At 45.5% G+C, this 16130-nt stretch overlaps 1 protein-coding gene across 2 annotated transcripts in view; it reads left to right on the plus strand.

The window, feature by feature from the left end:
* The window catches only part of LOC102693278 (mitochondrial intermediate peptidase), a 32324-nt gene extending 16194 nt beyond the window's left edge, over positions 1-16130 (plus strand). The window contains exons 17-19 of one of the 2 annotated variants that reach the window (XM_006627725.3): positions 5095-5216; positions 6231-6304; positions 14689-16130. In XM_006627725.3, the coding sequence (XP_006627788.2) occupies positions 5095-5216; positions 6231-6304; positions 14689-14786 (294 nt within the window). In that variant the 3' untranslated portion in view covers positions 14787-16130. The remainder of the gene's footprint in view (positions 1-5094; positions 5217-6230; positions 6305-14688) is intronic. The other variant, XM_015341774.2, reaches the window with a different exon arrangement.

Raw genomic sequence — 16130 nt, forward strand, 5'->3', positions numbered from 1 at the left:
TATCCTGAGGAGTCCAGGTAGTTTGGATGTGCACACTGATTTTTCACATCATAGACCAAACTTCGTATTAATATTAATTACATGTGAAAGCATGCGTTTTGGCAATTTCATTCTGGTTTCGTTGTCCGAAATGGGAGGGTTTTGCGCGGGAGACCTGTCGGAGGTCTAAAGGATGTGATGGCGGCAGTGGGTCTTCCCAAGCGGGTGTGCCACAGGCCCGGAGGATCGTCGTGGTCCGCTTCCACCCTTGCACTCGGCATCAGGCCGGACGTCAGGGACTCTGCAGAATCTGCAGCCCCGCTCCGGATCTGCTCTCGGGAAGCTCACAGCTGTGTCTGCCACGTTCTGCAGGGAGAATTGATGGAGACACGGGCGCGGCTCAGAAGAGGGTCTTTCAAGGGTCACTCAAGAAATGCATCAGCCAGTCGGTTTGGTCAGTCGGTTTGCTGACCTGTCTAGGTGTAACTGTCTTTAAAAAGCCTTTGCTGGGTTGGCAAACAGAACATTCTAACTGTAACGTTTACTGGGAAGAGAGTACCAACTGGGCAAGCAAAGCCTGAGAGAGTCTGTCCAGACTTTAGTCAGGGCCTGATCTGCCCACGATGGCTTCTACAGAGATGGACTACTTGTCCGTGATCTGTTCCTGGTTTGGTCAGATGGTACGTGAGCAACTTCATTTTTGGAAACAATAAGAAAGTATTAGAAAACAAAAATTAAAATGTACTGGATAAAGCAGTTAGAAAATGGATGGATGTGATAGAGATTACAGTGACTGACAGTGAAAAGACATGTTACTGAAAGTGAGGAGTTTAATCCTAACATTTCTAACCTTACACATCCGTAAACTCCTATAATCCAAGGTATTGTTTGTCCTTTCTCCTCTTTCCCTCTCTGTTTCTCTCTCTTACCGAGATGATATACATCCGCTGGGTTGGGTGTGCTTTCTGGGAGCTTGAGATAAGTGTTGTGGTTGCACACAGATAAGGAGTGTCAGCAGTAATAATGTGTTAGGAGTAAAAGAACAATCACAGGTTACACATCCCAAATGGTAATCCATGTTTGCTTGATATTTTAAGGAAAATATCTCAAAACATGAAATTCCACAGGCTTTGTTGATGTTCCCTTATCCGCAGAACTTTCTCTGAAAAGCAAAAGACCAGCCTTTTCAGCTTCACGTGAAACATCCTGTGTGTCCATGCCCTTTCCACAGATTTTAATAGATCAAATCAAATGCCGTTAAATACTTAAGGCTTCTAAAATGTCTTTCTTGACAGCAAAGTTTTAGTTAAAAAGACTCAAGTGACTCAAGACTGAAGAGATTTCTTTAAATCTGTTGTGTTAGATGAAGTTGTAAACTGTTTTAGCAAGTTGTATACCTTGAATTAGTTCAGAAACTTAAACTTGGGAGTCATGTTTGCTTGGAAATTGTCCCAACTTTTTTGTGATTCTCTGTGAGGAGATTTTCCAAGGGAATTACAGGAGGTTCAGGAGTGCAGTGTTTTGGAGGCTCCAGACTGAGAAATATTGACGACACAGACGGGAAATAACCTTCCTCTTCCTGTGACCTGCAGACAGATATCACTTATCATTTGTATCTGAAAGAGAAGAAATACCTGGATGTTTTCATAGCTGAAAAAAAATAAAACTTAATTTTTATTTTTGCAATTAAATATTTTGACATTGTGAACAAAGCTGTGATTATGTTCTACAAACCTATTGCGTACTGAGGTAACACTTCTATATTCACACTTTAACCCTGATTGTATTTCTAGAATCCTTCATTTCAAGAAAAACAAGAATCCAACGCCTCTTTTGAAAACAAACAACTCGTCTGATGTTTGTTTGTTTTTTTTGCTCTGCTACCTCATAGTGTCCTTATGCTTGCAGCACAAATGTTGCTGATGACATTTTGTGATAATTGTTGGCGTACTGGATTATATGCCATTGAAATCCACGTTTTGGATACTCAGGAACAACTTGGAGTTCTGATTACATAGACTGTTTAAAATTCTTTTTGTGTCTTTTTTTCAACTGTTTACATCATCTCTTTGATATTTACTGAACCGTTTCACTTTTACTGATATGGGGCTGAGACCTAGACATTGGATCCCTTCTCCCCTGCGTTTTCTGAGTGGTATTAGTTTTTCATTTCAAACATTCCCTTCATGCTCCTTTGACCTTTGACCTCCTCTCATAAACACGCGCCCTCACACATTCCGCTCTGCAGCAGCTGGCCAAGAGCCGTCTGGGTTTTGCACGAGGTGTCTAGAAGTGATTAAGGAGATGCTGAAGAAAAAACTGCAGCTCTCTTGAGTAGCTTGTCTTTGTCTTAAGGACATTAAAAATCAAGCTCTCACACTGCTTAGTGTAGGTGTGTTTGTAAATATTTAATTCATCCTGCACTGTTTAGCATAGTTTAGGTTTCACAAGTTAAACTTTCTTTCAGCGAGAAGAGCTGTTTACTTTCATTAAACTCATTAAAGGCCAGATGTAACTTGTCATGCTAACACCTAAGACCTTGCAGGCACTGGGGTTTACAAGCCGGTCCTCCAGAGCCCCATCTCCTGCGCTGTGTTTGTGGAGAGAGATTTATAAGCCCCGCACACAAAGAGCACTTTGCATGGCAGCTCTGTCAGCTGGAATGACCATGATTTTGTTCCGATTCACTCGGTTCTGCAGAACGAAGCCTTGGCAACTCTCCAGAACTTCGGGCTTTCCGATCTGAAAGAAATTAGTTTGTAACAAATATGTGGACTCCCGTCAGTGTTCTCCATCTGTGGACAATTTCTTTTAATTTTTTCACTTTCCTTAATTTATTTTTTTGCTGTCTCGAAACTGGAGCACAGCAGAGCTTCAGGAGCATCGCGTTGTTATCCCAGTGAAGGGGTGTATAAGCCTTCTGTACGAGCTTTTACACTCCTTTTTATGTAAGCTTAATATAGCGCTTTTTCTGGACAATCTGCTCAAAGGCCTTTACAGGTAATGAGGATCCCCTCCACCACCACCAATTAGGGAGTGGTACGTACCAGAGGCCCTGTATAAACATCGTTTTTATTTTTAAAGGAATTATATGGTATGATGTGTGCAAAGAAAAGTCTGACTTCATCTGAAACTGTCGTTTTTGAGACAGCAACCATTTAATGTTTTTGTGATTATTTTGTTTTTAATTTAATGTTTCTAATTTTGTTACTGAAAGCTCTTTCAATTTATTTTCTAATGAATCTCATTGAGGCTCTCTCAGGAAGCGGATGCCTCCATGCGGCCTCAATCAGACCGTGTGCGAGCACTGTAACTCCAGTTCTGGTTCCTCCAAGCTGTTCCGCACGTGCTGTTTCACTCATTGTTGCAAATAAACAAACCCTCTTTAATCTCTTTCTAATATCAGACCAGAGATTAAAGGCTTCCAGATGTATGAAATTCTTGAACTCCACAAGAAGGCCATGCAGTGAGAGTTCAAAAGGATCCCATTGAACTTCCCAGCTATGAGACGCTCTTATCAGCTGTGATCTTCAGGGGAGGGTCCTTGCTGAGAGCAGGGGAGGATACAGAGGGCTATTGTTGTGCGTTTCCTATAGAACTGCTGGGCACCGAGAAGCACCGTGACGGTGGTGCCGGTCATCTTATTTTTTTTAGTCGAAGTCTGTGCTTGATGATTGGCTGTGAGCCTTGTGCAAGTGTGATGGATTCAGGACTGAGCAGCCAGAATGGCCGGGCCTCGTCTTTCTCTGCTGTAACAGGTTTTGGAAAAGCAGGAGAGTTCCCTGAGCCACCATGCACCTGTATCCCTCCCATGACCGCTGTCTTCCCATCCCGTTGGAATGGTGCGCTCCCAGGAGGTGCCCAGGCTGTCCGCGGGACATACCAGGGGGCTGTGGGCTTGCTGGGACACGGCTCCGGACTCACTGGGGGGTTTCTGTAGCTGGACCACCACAAGCAGGGTGTAAATATACACAGCAGGCCGAGCAGGTGACTGAAACACAGAAAGCGTTTTTTTGTGTTTTAGACAAGGTTTAATGGACATTGCATAAAAGTCCTTTTGCTGTTAAATAGAAATTCATATTTGTCACGTATCTTTACTGTACTTATTTACATTTTTGTAATGGACAGTCTCACACAACTATTTCATGCCTCAGTGGATTTGTGTAATCCATCTCGGGATGGAATGGGAAGGGTGGGCTTAATTCCTGAACTTTGAGGAGCTGGTCGTTCCCGAGGGGAGACTTGATCATCGGGCCAAGAGAACATCCTGTCCTCTTACTGATCATTATATTCCTGCTGATCTCCTGTCAAATATTGGCAGCTGTGAAGTGAAGCTCAGGGGGGGTCATGTCCTATAGAGTTTTTAGTGTGCCTTTTCCTTGTTTTAATAGATTCCGAATGTATGTAGTTTCTTAACTAAGAAAAGCAGTAATTTCACTTTGACGTATTGAGCTCTTTACCTGCTGCTGCTAATGATGCTGATTTGCACACACTCTTATTATTGACGCAGGCGGGCACGTTGTGATCTGAGGCTGCCCAAGGTGTAGGTTTTTAGAATAAGTGTTTTTAAGTGGAGTGTTTTGGGTGGGGAATGCTTGGAGGAATGTGATGCACATGAACGTCAGAGCTGATTCCGAGTTGCACAGTTTTGTTCTGCGAGTTCCTGGCAGAAGGGTGTCTGTGCTTGCCTGTCCTTCAGCGATATCTTTGAAGGGGAATCGTTCAGCCCTCGAGATGCTTTGCCAGGCAGCAGTTCAGGGCTTATTCCCTGGTTTTGGGGGTAGGAAGATGCTAGGCATGGGGGGGGCAGTAAGCAGGACATCTTGCTGGATGCAGTAGTAAAACCAGTTTGAAAAGTAAATATTTGAAGCTGGGCTGGGGGAGACCAGGGTTCGGATTGCTGGGGGGCTGCAGCCGTCAGGAGGCGGGGGCCAGATGTCAGCAGCTCAAGCCCCGGCAGGCCTCCCCGTGTAGGAGTTCCCCTCCAGCCCTTCTGCGTGTCCGGCTGCCTGCTCCCTCTCGAGCGCAGCTGCCCACGGCCTGCGATGGTGGGAATCCGGGGAAGGCAAGGAGGAAGGAGCGCGATGTTTTAACCCCTTGTCTCTCGTCCCCCAGGCCTGGCAGCTGCGCTTCAGCCACCTGATCGGCTACGGGGCCAAGTACTACTCCTACCTGCTGTCCCGGGCCGTGGCCTCCATGGTGTGGCGGCAGTGCTTCCTGAAGAACCCCTTCGACAGGTGAGCGGCCCCCAGTCCCCGGGCCCCGCCCACAGGGGCAAGGCCGGACCCTCTGCAGAACGGCTCCCTCCTGCAGCTTTTTTTTCCTTTCCCAGATTTCTCTGACCCATGTTAGTACTATTTGACCTTTTGTGCTGACGGAATGGCTTGTGGGTGGCTAGGAAGCGTTGGATGTGATGTGCTGGGCCCTAGGACTTCTGCCCCGAGTTCGAGCAGTTTAAAACCCATAACAAACGCAGGAGGCGCTGTGCAGGAGCTCAAGGTGCACACGCCTTCATCGCTTATTCCAGGGGCGTGTTTGATCAGCAGCAGGTGACAACGGTTGACTCTGTTTCCACAAAATGCAGGGATTAGGTTTCTTCCCAAATGCATTGAGCTGGATTAGAAATACTGTTCCACAGGCACTCGGCTCAGCATCAACACAAAATGAAGTCAAAATGTGCATGCCTGTAAGATGTGTCATTTCTGCTGGTTTCTGATAGTAGTGAATGGCTGTGAGTTATGCAAGGATTGCTTAGAGAGCAGCTGTGCTCTGATTACAGTTCCAATTAGAAAGTGCAGAAGTTAAGGATAAACAACAAAATGAACTCGGCTGGCGTTCCGTGTATTGCCAAGTCATAACACAGACATTCAGGGGAAACCTTTTCGGGTTGTAGTTGAGAATTTGTTTTATCTGAGACTAAAGTGCTGTCAGAACATGTTCAAGTGTCCAGTGATGTTCTTCCATCCCGTCTCGATGCAGAACAGGCTGCACACCTCCGAGACAGAGTGGGCACACGGCCTCAGAGCTCCAGAGCAGCATGTTTACAAACTCAGAGCTGCGATACTTATTATTCTGTGCTGTTGTACAGTCTGCTGCGTGCTATAGTCTGCCCTGAGGGGATTGTGACAGGATCTCCAGCTTGTGAGGATGGGTCTTACTGTTGTAGAACTGGGTGTCAGATCCCCTCTCGGACATTAGTGAAACGCCAAAGCGGCGAAGGCTGACAGGGCGTCTCGTCCTCCTCTCCGCAGGGAAATGGGAGAGCGCTATCGCAGAGAGATGCTGGCGCACGGAGGAGGAAAGGAGCCCATGCTCATGGTGAAAGGTAAGGCATGAGGCTCTGGACACACCTGAGACTGCTGCTGCAGCTGTGCTCTGGCCTGGCTCGGAACAGATCTCGCCTCGTCCAGCAGCCGTGAAGCCATGCGGCCCCCGGGCACTAGTCCGCCTGCACGGTCAGATTCGACTGCCGTGTGCGTGCTGGCTGGATTTAAAACTGGACAGGAGAAAGACATTCACGTCTGTTAGAGGTGCTTCTCCTGTAATCATGTCCACGTCTTTTGTCGTCTTTGAAAATAATTGGTAAAGTATCATATTTAGTTTTATCTAAAATATCAGGCCACTTAAAATTATTTTCCCATTATTCCATTACCACAAGCCCCTCGTTACAGGAATACTGTTTCCAGATGGGAATTTTGAGAATATGGGAAATTTCACATTCATTTGCCTGGTCGCTGAATTACAGCTCCTCTCTCACTTACTGTATATCTCAGAAAAACCAGTGTTTCTGCCAACTGAGTGAGGCCCTCCAGAGAAGTTGATCTTGAATCAAACTAGTAATGGCACCCTGGCACGGCGACAGCTGCGTGTTCGTCGCCGTCTTCGTTTGCGTACTGCATGCAGCGGTGTGCGCTCAGTGCAGTGGTTTTGCCCTGGCAGCAGCTCAGCGGTGGAATTGCACAAGATGGTGCCAACAAATTCTGCGCTCTGGAAAAAGAGAACACATCGGGCTGCAATTAGCCACATAAATTCCATCTCTCAGCTCACCAGATTTTATAGTTAAGCATCTGCAACCCCTTGTTAGAAGTCTCAAGTGGAAGCTACGTGGAAGTGCGTTCAACTCCGAGAGCAGGAGGCGCTTCTGTGCCCAAAGGGCTGTGGGAGTCCTGAACGGGCCACCAGCGTGGGGCTGAAGCTGGTGCCCAGGCCTCCTTCAGGAAGGGCCTGGATGAGATTCTGGGATGGGCTGATGGTCTCCTCTCACTTGCAGCCTTCCTTACTTCGTGTTCTAACCCTGCAGATGTGCACCGATCTTGGCAATCAGAATCGGAGCTCATGAACTCTCTCCTTATTAGTGTGAGACAAGTTAGACCATTTTCATCCTGTTTCCTGTATGACTTTTTTCTTTGCCTTTTCTCTTTTTTTAAATTAGTTTAAATGGAGATTTCCTCAGGGAACACACAGGATATATTTTATCATATGTTTTTTGTGCACTAATGAAAGCCTCTGGACACTGCAAGGACACTGGCCATGTTTACATTCCTTTTAACCCTCCCGCATTGAGCTGAAAACAACTGCTGAGCAATGTGCAGGGCTGGCGCGTTTCCTGTCACCCTGTGGTTTCCAACAAGCAGTATTGTGCAAGCACTGTGATCTTCTAGTGTGTCTAGTTTTAGGTAAACACACCCATACAGTTTCATCTGGACGAGCCTTTGGAAAAGCACAGTAATGTGGTGAGCAGCTTGTCCTTCTGCCTCTTTATGGTCCAGACTTTGGCAGTTTCCATCTGAGCTCTTGTAGTGACAGAGTTAGCTCCGTCACTTTGTTGATTGTGAAAGTAAACATTTTAAAAAAGAAAGAAAGAAGGAAAAGCCAGCTGCCGTGTGTTTAGTTGAGCTGATTTACACATGAGTTCGAAATCCTTGGATTTCCTCTTACTGCGGCTTCTTCAGGAGCCCTGCTCCTGGCCGGATCGCTGGGTGCGCGGAGCACAGCCGGGTTCGCGATTCTCCGTCAGGATCCCAGGGGTGCCTGGAGACGTAGGACATTTGTGGTCATTTTTGAAGTGCCATCTATACAAAAATATTTTCATGCATTTAAAAATACGCTTAGAGCATTTGTTCTTCTTTTGTCCAACTATTTGTTTTTGTTTTGGGGAAGGGGATGAAAAAGCAGCTGTAGTTTGTCAGGAAGTGGCTCTGGATGGCGGTGTGCAGAAAGGCAGCAGCAGTGAATGGCTGCAGAGAGTGAAAGGTGATGGGCTGACAGCACTGGTGACTGAAGCCCACTGATCCTCATCATGGCAAGTACAGGGCAGGCTTTCATTTCTACAGTGTTCCCATAATCCCTGCTCCCTCTGCTGCCTGGCCATTGATCTGAGCTGGAGAGGCGAGAACAATGGTGCACCCAGGGCCTCAGTGTTGCCTCCACCCTCGAGACAAATAATGATAATTCCTTACTTTTTCTGGACACTCCACTCGAAGAGCTTTACAGGTAATGGGGATCCCCTCCACCACCACCAGTTTAGCCCCAGCTTGATGATGTGACAGCAGCCATAGTGCGCCAGTACACTCCCCACACACCCACTCTCAGTGGGGAGGAGAGCAGAGTGATGAAGCCAGTTCGTAGAGGGGGATTATTAGGAGGTAAAGGCCAGGGGGAAATTTGGCCAGGACGCCGGGGTAAGACCCCTACTCTTTTCGAGAAACACCCTGGGATTTTTAATGACCGCAGAGAGTCTGGACCTCAATTTTACGTCTCATCCAAAGGACAGCGCTTTTTTACTGTATAGTGTCCCAGTCACTCTACTGGGGCATTAGGACCCACACAGACCGCAGGGTTAGTGGTCTTTAGTACATCTTCCAGCAGGACCTTAGTTTGTCCCAGGAGTCTCCCATCCAGGTACTGACTAGGCTTACACCTGCTGAGCTTCAGTGGGCTGCCAGTTGTGCGTGCGTGCGTGCGTGCGTGCGTGCGTGCGTGCGTGCGTGCGTGCGTGTGTGTGTCGCTTGTGAGACCCATTCCAGGGCTGAAATACACATTTCACTGCACACTTGTGCAGTTCTCTTCAGGTTAGCATACACCTCAAAGCAGTAAGACTGAACTGATGGCTTGCTCTAAACCTCTGCCCTTTTTGTAAGATGAGACTGGTTTGACTAATAAAAAAGGGCTCGTTGCCTTAGAAACATCAGAAGGCATTGTACTTGGTTAGTGTCTTATCTGCGGCACAAAAAACACTAAGGAAGGATGTGAATGAAAGCATCTTACTTTTTTGGTCACTAGTAGTTCAGTGTCCAAGAGGTCCATCAAGCCAGTGTCCCAGCCCCCAACTATATTACTTGGAAGTTTGTTCCAGACTTCTACAGCTCTGTGTGGAGATGTTTCCTGTTCTGAGCACTGCTGAACTCGGTTTGTACATGTGTGTAGTCACAGAACAGTGCCAGATCTTCACTGGCCAACCAGAGCACTTTAGGAGCAGAAAAGCTGAATGTTTTCAAGTTTCCCAGGCCAAACGTTTTGTGTCATGAGAGCAGAGCTCCCATTTAAAGAAATGACCAGAACTGAATTGCTGGAAATTACGCTACCCAACATGTGAGCCGTTCCTTTTGTTTTTAATGGTGTTTGTATGCAAAACCAATTTGAAGCAAGGCATTTCCAAAATAACAGGTTTCCTCAGCTACAAAGACGTAATTACAGGAGCATCAATGTAAACCGCTCTTGGCTGAGGGTAGACAGAGGGAAACTGTCTGCCCTCTGTAACACACAGTATTGCTCACTGGCTTTAAAACCATCTGGGCAGAGAGCTGACAAGTGCCGCATAGGGAAACGTGATTCAACCAGTGCAAATAATTTTTGCAAGTTCAATACAGTTTGCACTGTGAATGATTTCATAACTCAGAAAGTGTGATCGTTCATCATGGTGTCCAGTCCAAAGACTAGCAGTGGCTTTTATATTTATATTTATACTGTGATGGCTGTGCCCATGATGTCATAAGAGTGCAGTGGAAAAATTGGGTCTGCTGCAATAGCATAATAGACAAGGCTATCTTTCTTTCACACAGCTCACTTTCACCCCCTGCCCGCATGAAGATGCATCATTTTGAGTACAGTGATTTTGATATCCAATGGGTAATGGAAGAAAATGTCTCATACTTAGTTAAAGAATAAAAGGGAGGAACGTAGAGTGGTAATAATAATTAATAATTTAATAATAATTAATTTTAAAATTATGATACGATACTTTTTGAAGTGTGCTCTTTAACGTGTCACAGCAAAAAGATTCTGTCTCAGTGTAAGTCCAGTTGTGACAGGCGGCTTCTTAATACATCTTTAAATCTCGCTACGTTGTTCAGAGGCGCGTTATTCCAGGTGAAAAACAGGCCAGCGACTGGAAACGGAGAGAGCTGAAGCCTTGTGATCCTGGAAGACGCAGGCGTGCTGTGGGGATGGGCCATGAGGTGTGGCACAGAGATCAATTTGAAGTAAATAGCTACACCTTGCTCTCATACAGCACAGTCCAAAAAGACAGATTGCTGTCCCTAGGGCTGTAATTAAGTTGAGCTGCTGGGAGTGTAGGTGCTGTAGGTATCCTGTGATGTATTGTGTTTGTTGGCTCTCCTCGGTAAAAAGCACAACAGTGGTACAAAGTGATTCAGCGTTCAGTGCAGATGATTTTTTTGTTGTGTTTTTCCATCTGGTGCTGCTTAGTGGGATCTGTTCCGGGTTGAAATAGTCTGTTTTTCTTGTCCTTCAAGCCCCTCCACCCAACGTTGTCTTCGGAAGCCATTGTGAAGTATTTGTCTTTGTGAGAAGTACAGTACGTAGCACTCAGCGCATTGGGTTTGCTATATATAGTCCTGTGCACAACTGAAGTTCTCTGACTGGAAACCAGAGACTTTTTAAGTCCTGCCAAGAGTTTCTCAGCATTCATTTCTGGTGTGAAATGTGTCTCATTCTCAGCTGCTGTCCACAGCTGTCACACTAGCTACAGAGCTCCGCCACATTCCTCAAGAAACACCTCCAATACAAGCCACCTGAGACAGGCTGGGAAAATCTTCTTCAGACAGGAAGACTTGACCTCTCGGAAGACCTCTCTCTTACTGTCCAGCTTCCATTCTGTTTCTGGAGGCTGGTCTGCTGGAGATGCATGTTTCCAAGATTAGCAAACTTTGTTATACAGTTAGACTGGCACGTGTTTTAAAACGTTGTGCGGCATAAGCAGCTGATGCAGCAATCAACACCAGTGCATGGCAGGACACAAGGAACAGTATGCGCACAGACCAGGTCCTGGGATGGGATTTTCAGCACAGCCCCAGCTGCTGTAGATGCACGACTGATGGTATGAATTAATGGGAAGCATATTTTAAAACAAGATTATATAAATTGGTTCTGTAAAAAAAATCTGTTTTGCATATTATTAGGAATAATGATTGGTTATAGCCAGACACAAAACCACTTCACCTCTTAAAAAATGGCAGTGTGTCAGCATCAGAAATAAGAGAGACAAACTTAGTTGTTCAGGTAATTGTGCCCTATCAAGCTTTTTGTTGCACACCACTCTCTGATGATTTACGATGAACGTGTGTCTCTGTTTTACTGGGAGGTAAACTAAGTCCTGGTGTTATGCATCTTTCTTGATACTAAAGACTAAAAGACACAGCCCTTTTAGATCTCTATTCTTCCTCTTTCATTATTTTTTTTAAATCATTGTTAACACGCACAGGCTAAAATAAGGGAAGGAGAGTTAGAGAGTATTGTTCAGTCCTGTTTGAAACTGCCGGTGGATGTCTCAGGGATTCAGGAAAAGGAGCTGGGAACCTCACTGGGAACAAGCCACAAAGGGTTGTTAGGATGTTTCTGAAGGTGAAGTGGGATGTGCAACTGGCAAATTATTCATTCCTACATCTACTTCCTGCTTAAACCACACTTATTAACATTCCTGGCGGTAATTTAGATTTCTGGGTGGAGGGAGGGGGCTCTTGCCTTTCACAGCTACCTTAGCAATCAGCTTGTGTTTTGACTGGCTCTCTGTGCAATTTCAGGCAGCTGCCTCACTCCTGGGCTGTTGGCTCTTATCGTTTCCAGATCAAGAACAGCCATCTGTCTGGGGACTGAGTGGTGAACCACAGGGTACACTTTGTGCATCAGCTAACTAAACCTGCTGTACAGGCGACAGCTGCAGTTTAAATTGCATGCATAGCAAAACCTGTAGCGTTGTGGATTACTGCAAGTATGGATTTTCCTGAGTGTATGCTCTCAAAAGTTGCTGAACCCAGTGGGTCAAGTAATGGGTCAACAGTATTTATTCAGACTGCCTTTCAGCACAGTGCTGTTCGGTGTGTGATATATAAACTTTCTTTCTGCAAATCATCCATTTTGTGTCATCTTCATTGAATAGTTTTCGCAGAAACCAGCTTGAAGTTCCTGCTGAGAGCTGTCAAGCTGAGTGGCCTATTTTTGCTTTCCCATTCTTTTCTGTTCTCTATAGGCCAGGCACGTTCTGACACTTTGACACTCGGACACAAGGCTTTGGAGACGTTCCGAGGGGCCTGGCCAGTGCTCACTCAGCCAGTCATGAATCTGTGTCTCGTTATCACTCCCGTTTGCTCTGGGGCTGCATGCCGTTGTCTTTACCATACAGTAGCTTCACTGTGTGCTGTAATTCCTTTATCAGCCGGGGAGAAGAAGCTTAGACTCTTATACCGTCAGTGGTTTCAAATGACAACCCCTCTGTCTAAAAAAGCAATAGCAGTGCAGAAACATTTGGATTGATTTCTTGGCATTTTTTGTCCCCGTTGTTACTACCATAATTAGCATTTAACACTTAGTGGATTGCAGAGGAATGAGAAGGATTATTAGTCCTGCAGAATGACGCTTGTAAAAGATCATTCTATTTATGAGAGCAGCCCTTTCTGTGGGGTCACCAGAGCCCAGCTCTGCCTGCGCAGAGGGCCCTGTGCACTCTGTCAGTCTCTGGACAGCCTGCCGAGCAAACATTGAAACAAGCACCGTCCTCCACACAGATCAGGCTGACACTCGAGCTGTCGGGGCAAGAACTGGAGCTGGCTTCTGCGTTTCGCCGGACGAGCGACTTCAAAGCGCAGCCCTGTAACAGCTCCAGGCAGGGGCACGGCCGCCTTGTAATGAGATCCCAAGGTCTGATCTCATTCAGATACGGTGCCAGTTGATAAACTGCAATCCGGGGCCCCAGTACAGTATCAGCTTCCACCCGTTCAGTGAGCTTCCTGGGAGTGAACTTGGAATGGGACAGCGGGGTCTCCAAACTAGTACAGCCTTCACAAATTCTTCAAAGAAAGAAAAAAAAGCCTGTCTTCTTCTGCTTGCCAGTTTTTCCGTTTTTGTTGGGTTTCTCACATTCCCTGTCCAGTCCCAGCCTGAGTGACTCATTGCCGGGTCTGTGTGGAGCTGGTGAGAAGTGTGGTGGGTTTGACCTCAGAGGAAGAGGGGAGGGGAGGGACAAGGTGTTTGCGCTGGCAGCCGTGCAAGGGGAAGCGAGCCGACTTCAAAGCCACGGGGAAGTGGAGTGGTTGGATTAGTGTGTACTCCGTTCAAGAGTCAGCAGCCAGATACTTAACACAGGCAGATATTCCTAGGACTACACGGGCTCTTGTTAGTAATGGAACCCTGTGGGTTCTCCGAAGGGGACGTAATTAAAGTCTGACTTTACCTGGTGCAGGTTGTTCTCTCCAAGTTATAGGCCTTTCTGAGTCGGGTATGAGGCATCAGACATGCGTAGCCCACACAGTGTGTTAATCGTGCAAAATGTGTCAACCACGCTGGAAGAAAAGCAGTTCTGTCATGTGCGTGCGATTCTCCAGAAGGCCGTGTGGTACGTTACCCCTGTCTCAGCGTGATAAAGTGAGCAGCTCCCAGCCAGTCTGGGGACGGCAGATGCCTCTTTTGTCTGCCCTGTGCTTATTACACGAGCTGTGATTTATCACTCTTCAGAGCTGCTCCTCTGCGGAGCACTGGCAGAGGAACTAGTCAGCCCAGGGAGGGATTTTCAAAAAATTACTTCAGGCCAAACTGGTATTGTTTTTTGCAAGTAACCGCAAAACATGATTTATCTTCAGTGAAATTCCACAAAAGTTCTAAAGGTAGTTATATATTATACTATATAAATCTGAAAGTCAGATGAAAGAAATATACATCAGAGTATATGAACTCAGATTTATTGCAAAAGCTTCTGGTTTGACTCCCTTCATCTGGTGAACAGTGTCAGAGCTGCAGTGTTTTTATCCCCGTCAAAGCTGAACCTGATTTCAAATCTCTATAGGCTTGTAACACATCACATCCATGCAGTATTGACTTGCAAGTGTTTTGAACTGAGGTTTCTCAGATTTGAAAGTAACTTTTTTTGCCACTCGTTTAAATTGACTATGCTCCGTAGCTTTGAAGAAGATCAAGTCATTGTCAACCTGTTATTTCATGTTTTCTGTTTTGTGTGTGCTGTGTTCTGTTTATTATTATGAGTCATTAAAAAATACAGCGCTGATTCTGGGGAGGAGTGAATGTGGTGAACAGGCTCGCTCTGCAGTGATCCAGTTCCCACTGTTAGTCCTTTCTTGACTGGTGCACACACTCTACCTCATATTCTGTGTTCAGGAACTGTAAAACAAAGTATTTTATTAGAATGGCTAGTAAGGTAGAGGACCCCCGTCATCTTCAGGCTTGTGTCCTGTCTTGCAGGCATGCTCCAGAAGACCCCCTCCGTGGAAGACCTGGTCGACGCACTGGTGGCAGACTTGAATCCTGACTTCGAAAGCTTCCTCATGGATTCTGAGTGAACAGGACCCCCTTTGTCATCTCCAAAATCCTTTTCTTCTTTTCTGGCAGTATGTGCAACATTCCTGAATTAAGGGAAACGGGTAGCTCACCTTCATTGTGTCACTAGCTGAATGAAAATAAACTGCCCGATTGTAAATCTCTGATTAGAGGGGTGACAGGAATGCGAAGCAGAAGAATCTGCAGAACTCTAAGCTCACACCACATTTTGATACATGGAGTTTGCTTTTCTGTCCGTTTAACCACGTTTCTGTGTGCACTTCTCAAATCTCATGGAGTGGAATTAACAGAGAAGGGTATTGGTTAATGACAACACTAACTTCTGTTTGTCTGAAACCATCAACGTGTAAAAAGACTGAATATGAAAATATTTCAGGGATTGTTTTTATACCTCTTAAATCCTGGACTCTACATTGTTGCTTTGTTCTGGGTGACAGATGAATATGAAGGACTGGTTCCTATGGCCTGCCCTGCTGGTGTGGAGATCTGTGGCTGTTGTCGGATTCTGATTTGCAGTTGTTGATGAGTGCCGTGTTCTTGCCGGCCAAGCAGGTGTACCGCAGCACCTTTGCAAGGAGAAACAGCTCAGACACACATTAAGAAATACTATGTATAATGTTGGAAGTCAGACTTTTCTGTCCTGGTCCATCAAGGATATTTTTTTTGTACAGAGAATAGTAACAACTGTGTAAAATTAAAAACCTTGGGTCATAATGAAATGAACTGAACTCATAACGTTTACATTTCTGAAACTGTTTTAAACATAAGCTATTTTTGGGGGCTATTTTTGAAGTAACACCCTACCGTTGTCTACTGTCTACTGCCGCCCTTCACAGTATATGGTCTGATGAACGCAAACCATGCGCTACCTTTAGAAAAGGTCCTGATTTAAATAGAAAGTATAAGTATTCTGCTCCTCGTGGAATTTTTTTGTGTGAAAACTGCAAGTCTGACCATGTTTATTGAAATACATTTTTCAGGACTTCTGATACATGTGTTTTAGTTCATGTCCAGTAAAACAGGAAGAATATAAATCTGAGCTCTTAGTCATTGTGCCAGTGTTTTGACTTGGAAAGAAAAATATGGTGTCTCTGTTTTGTCTAAGGTCTGTGGAGATTTAAAAAACGGTGTGTGTGACTCATTTAAATGGTGATCTAACTGGCTCAGCTTTGCTCTTTGAGAGACTTTGCTCATCTGCGGTTTTACATAAAGAAGCGTTTCACCACAAAATCAAGTTTTACCTGTAATTTCATCAGTTCCAGCACGATTATTAAAAGGTGTATGCTCGTGCTTTCTAAATCACATTCTTTCCTTCCATTAAATTTAACCCCATACCATTTGTGGAA

Source organism: Lepisosteus oculatus, chromosome 5 (assembly GCF_040954835.1).
Source record: "Lepisosteus oculatus isolate fLepOcu1 chromosome 5, fLepOcu1.hap2, whole genome shotgun sequence".
Classification (NCBI taxonomy): Eukaryota; Metazoa; Chordata; class Actinopteri; order Semionotiformes; family Lepisosteidae; genus Lepisosteus; species Lepisosteus oculatus.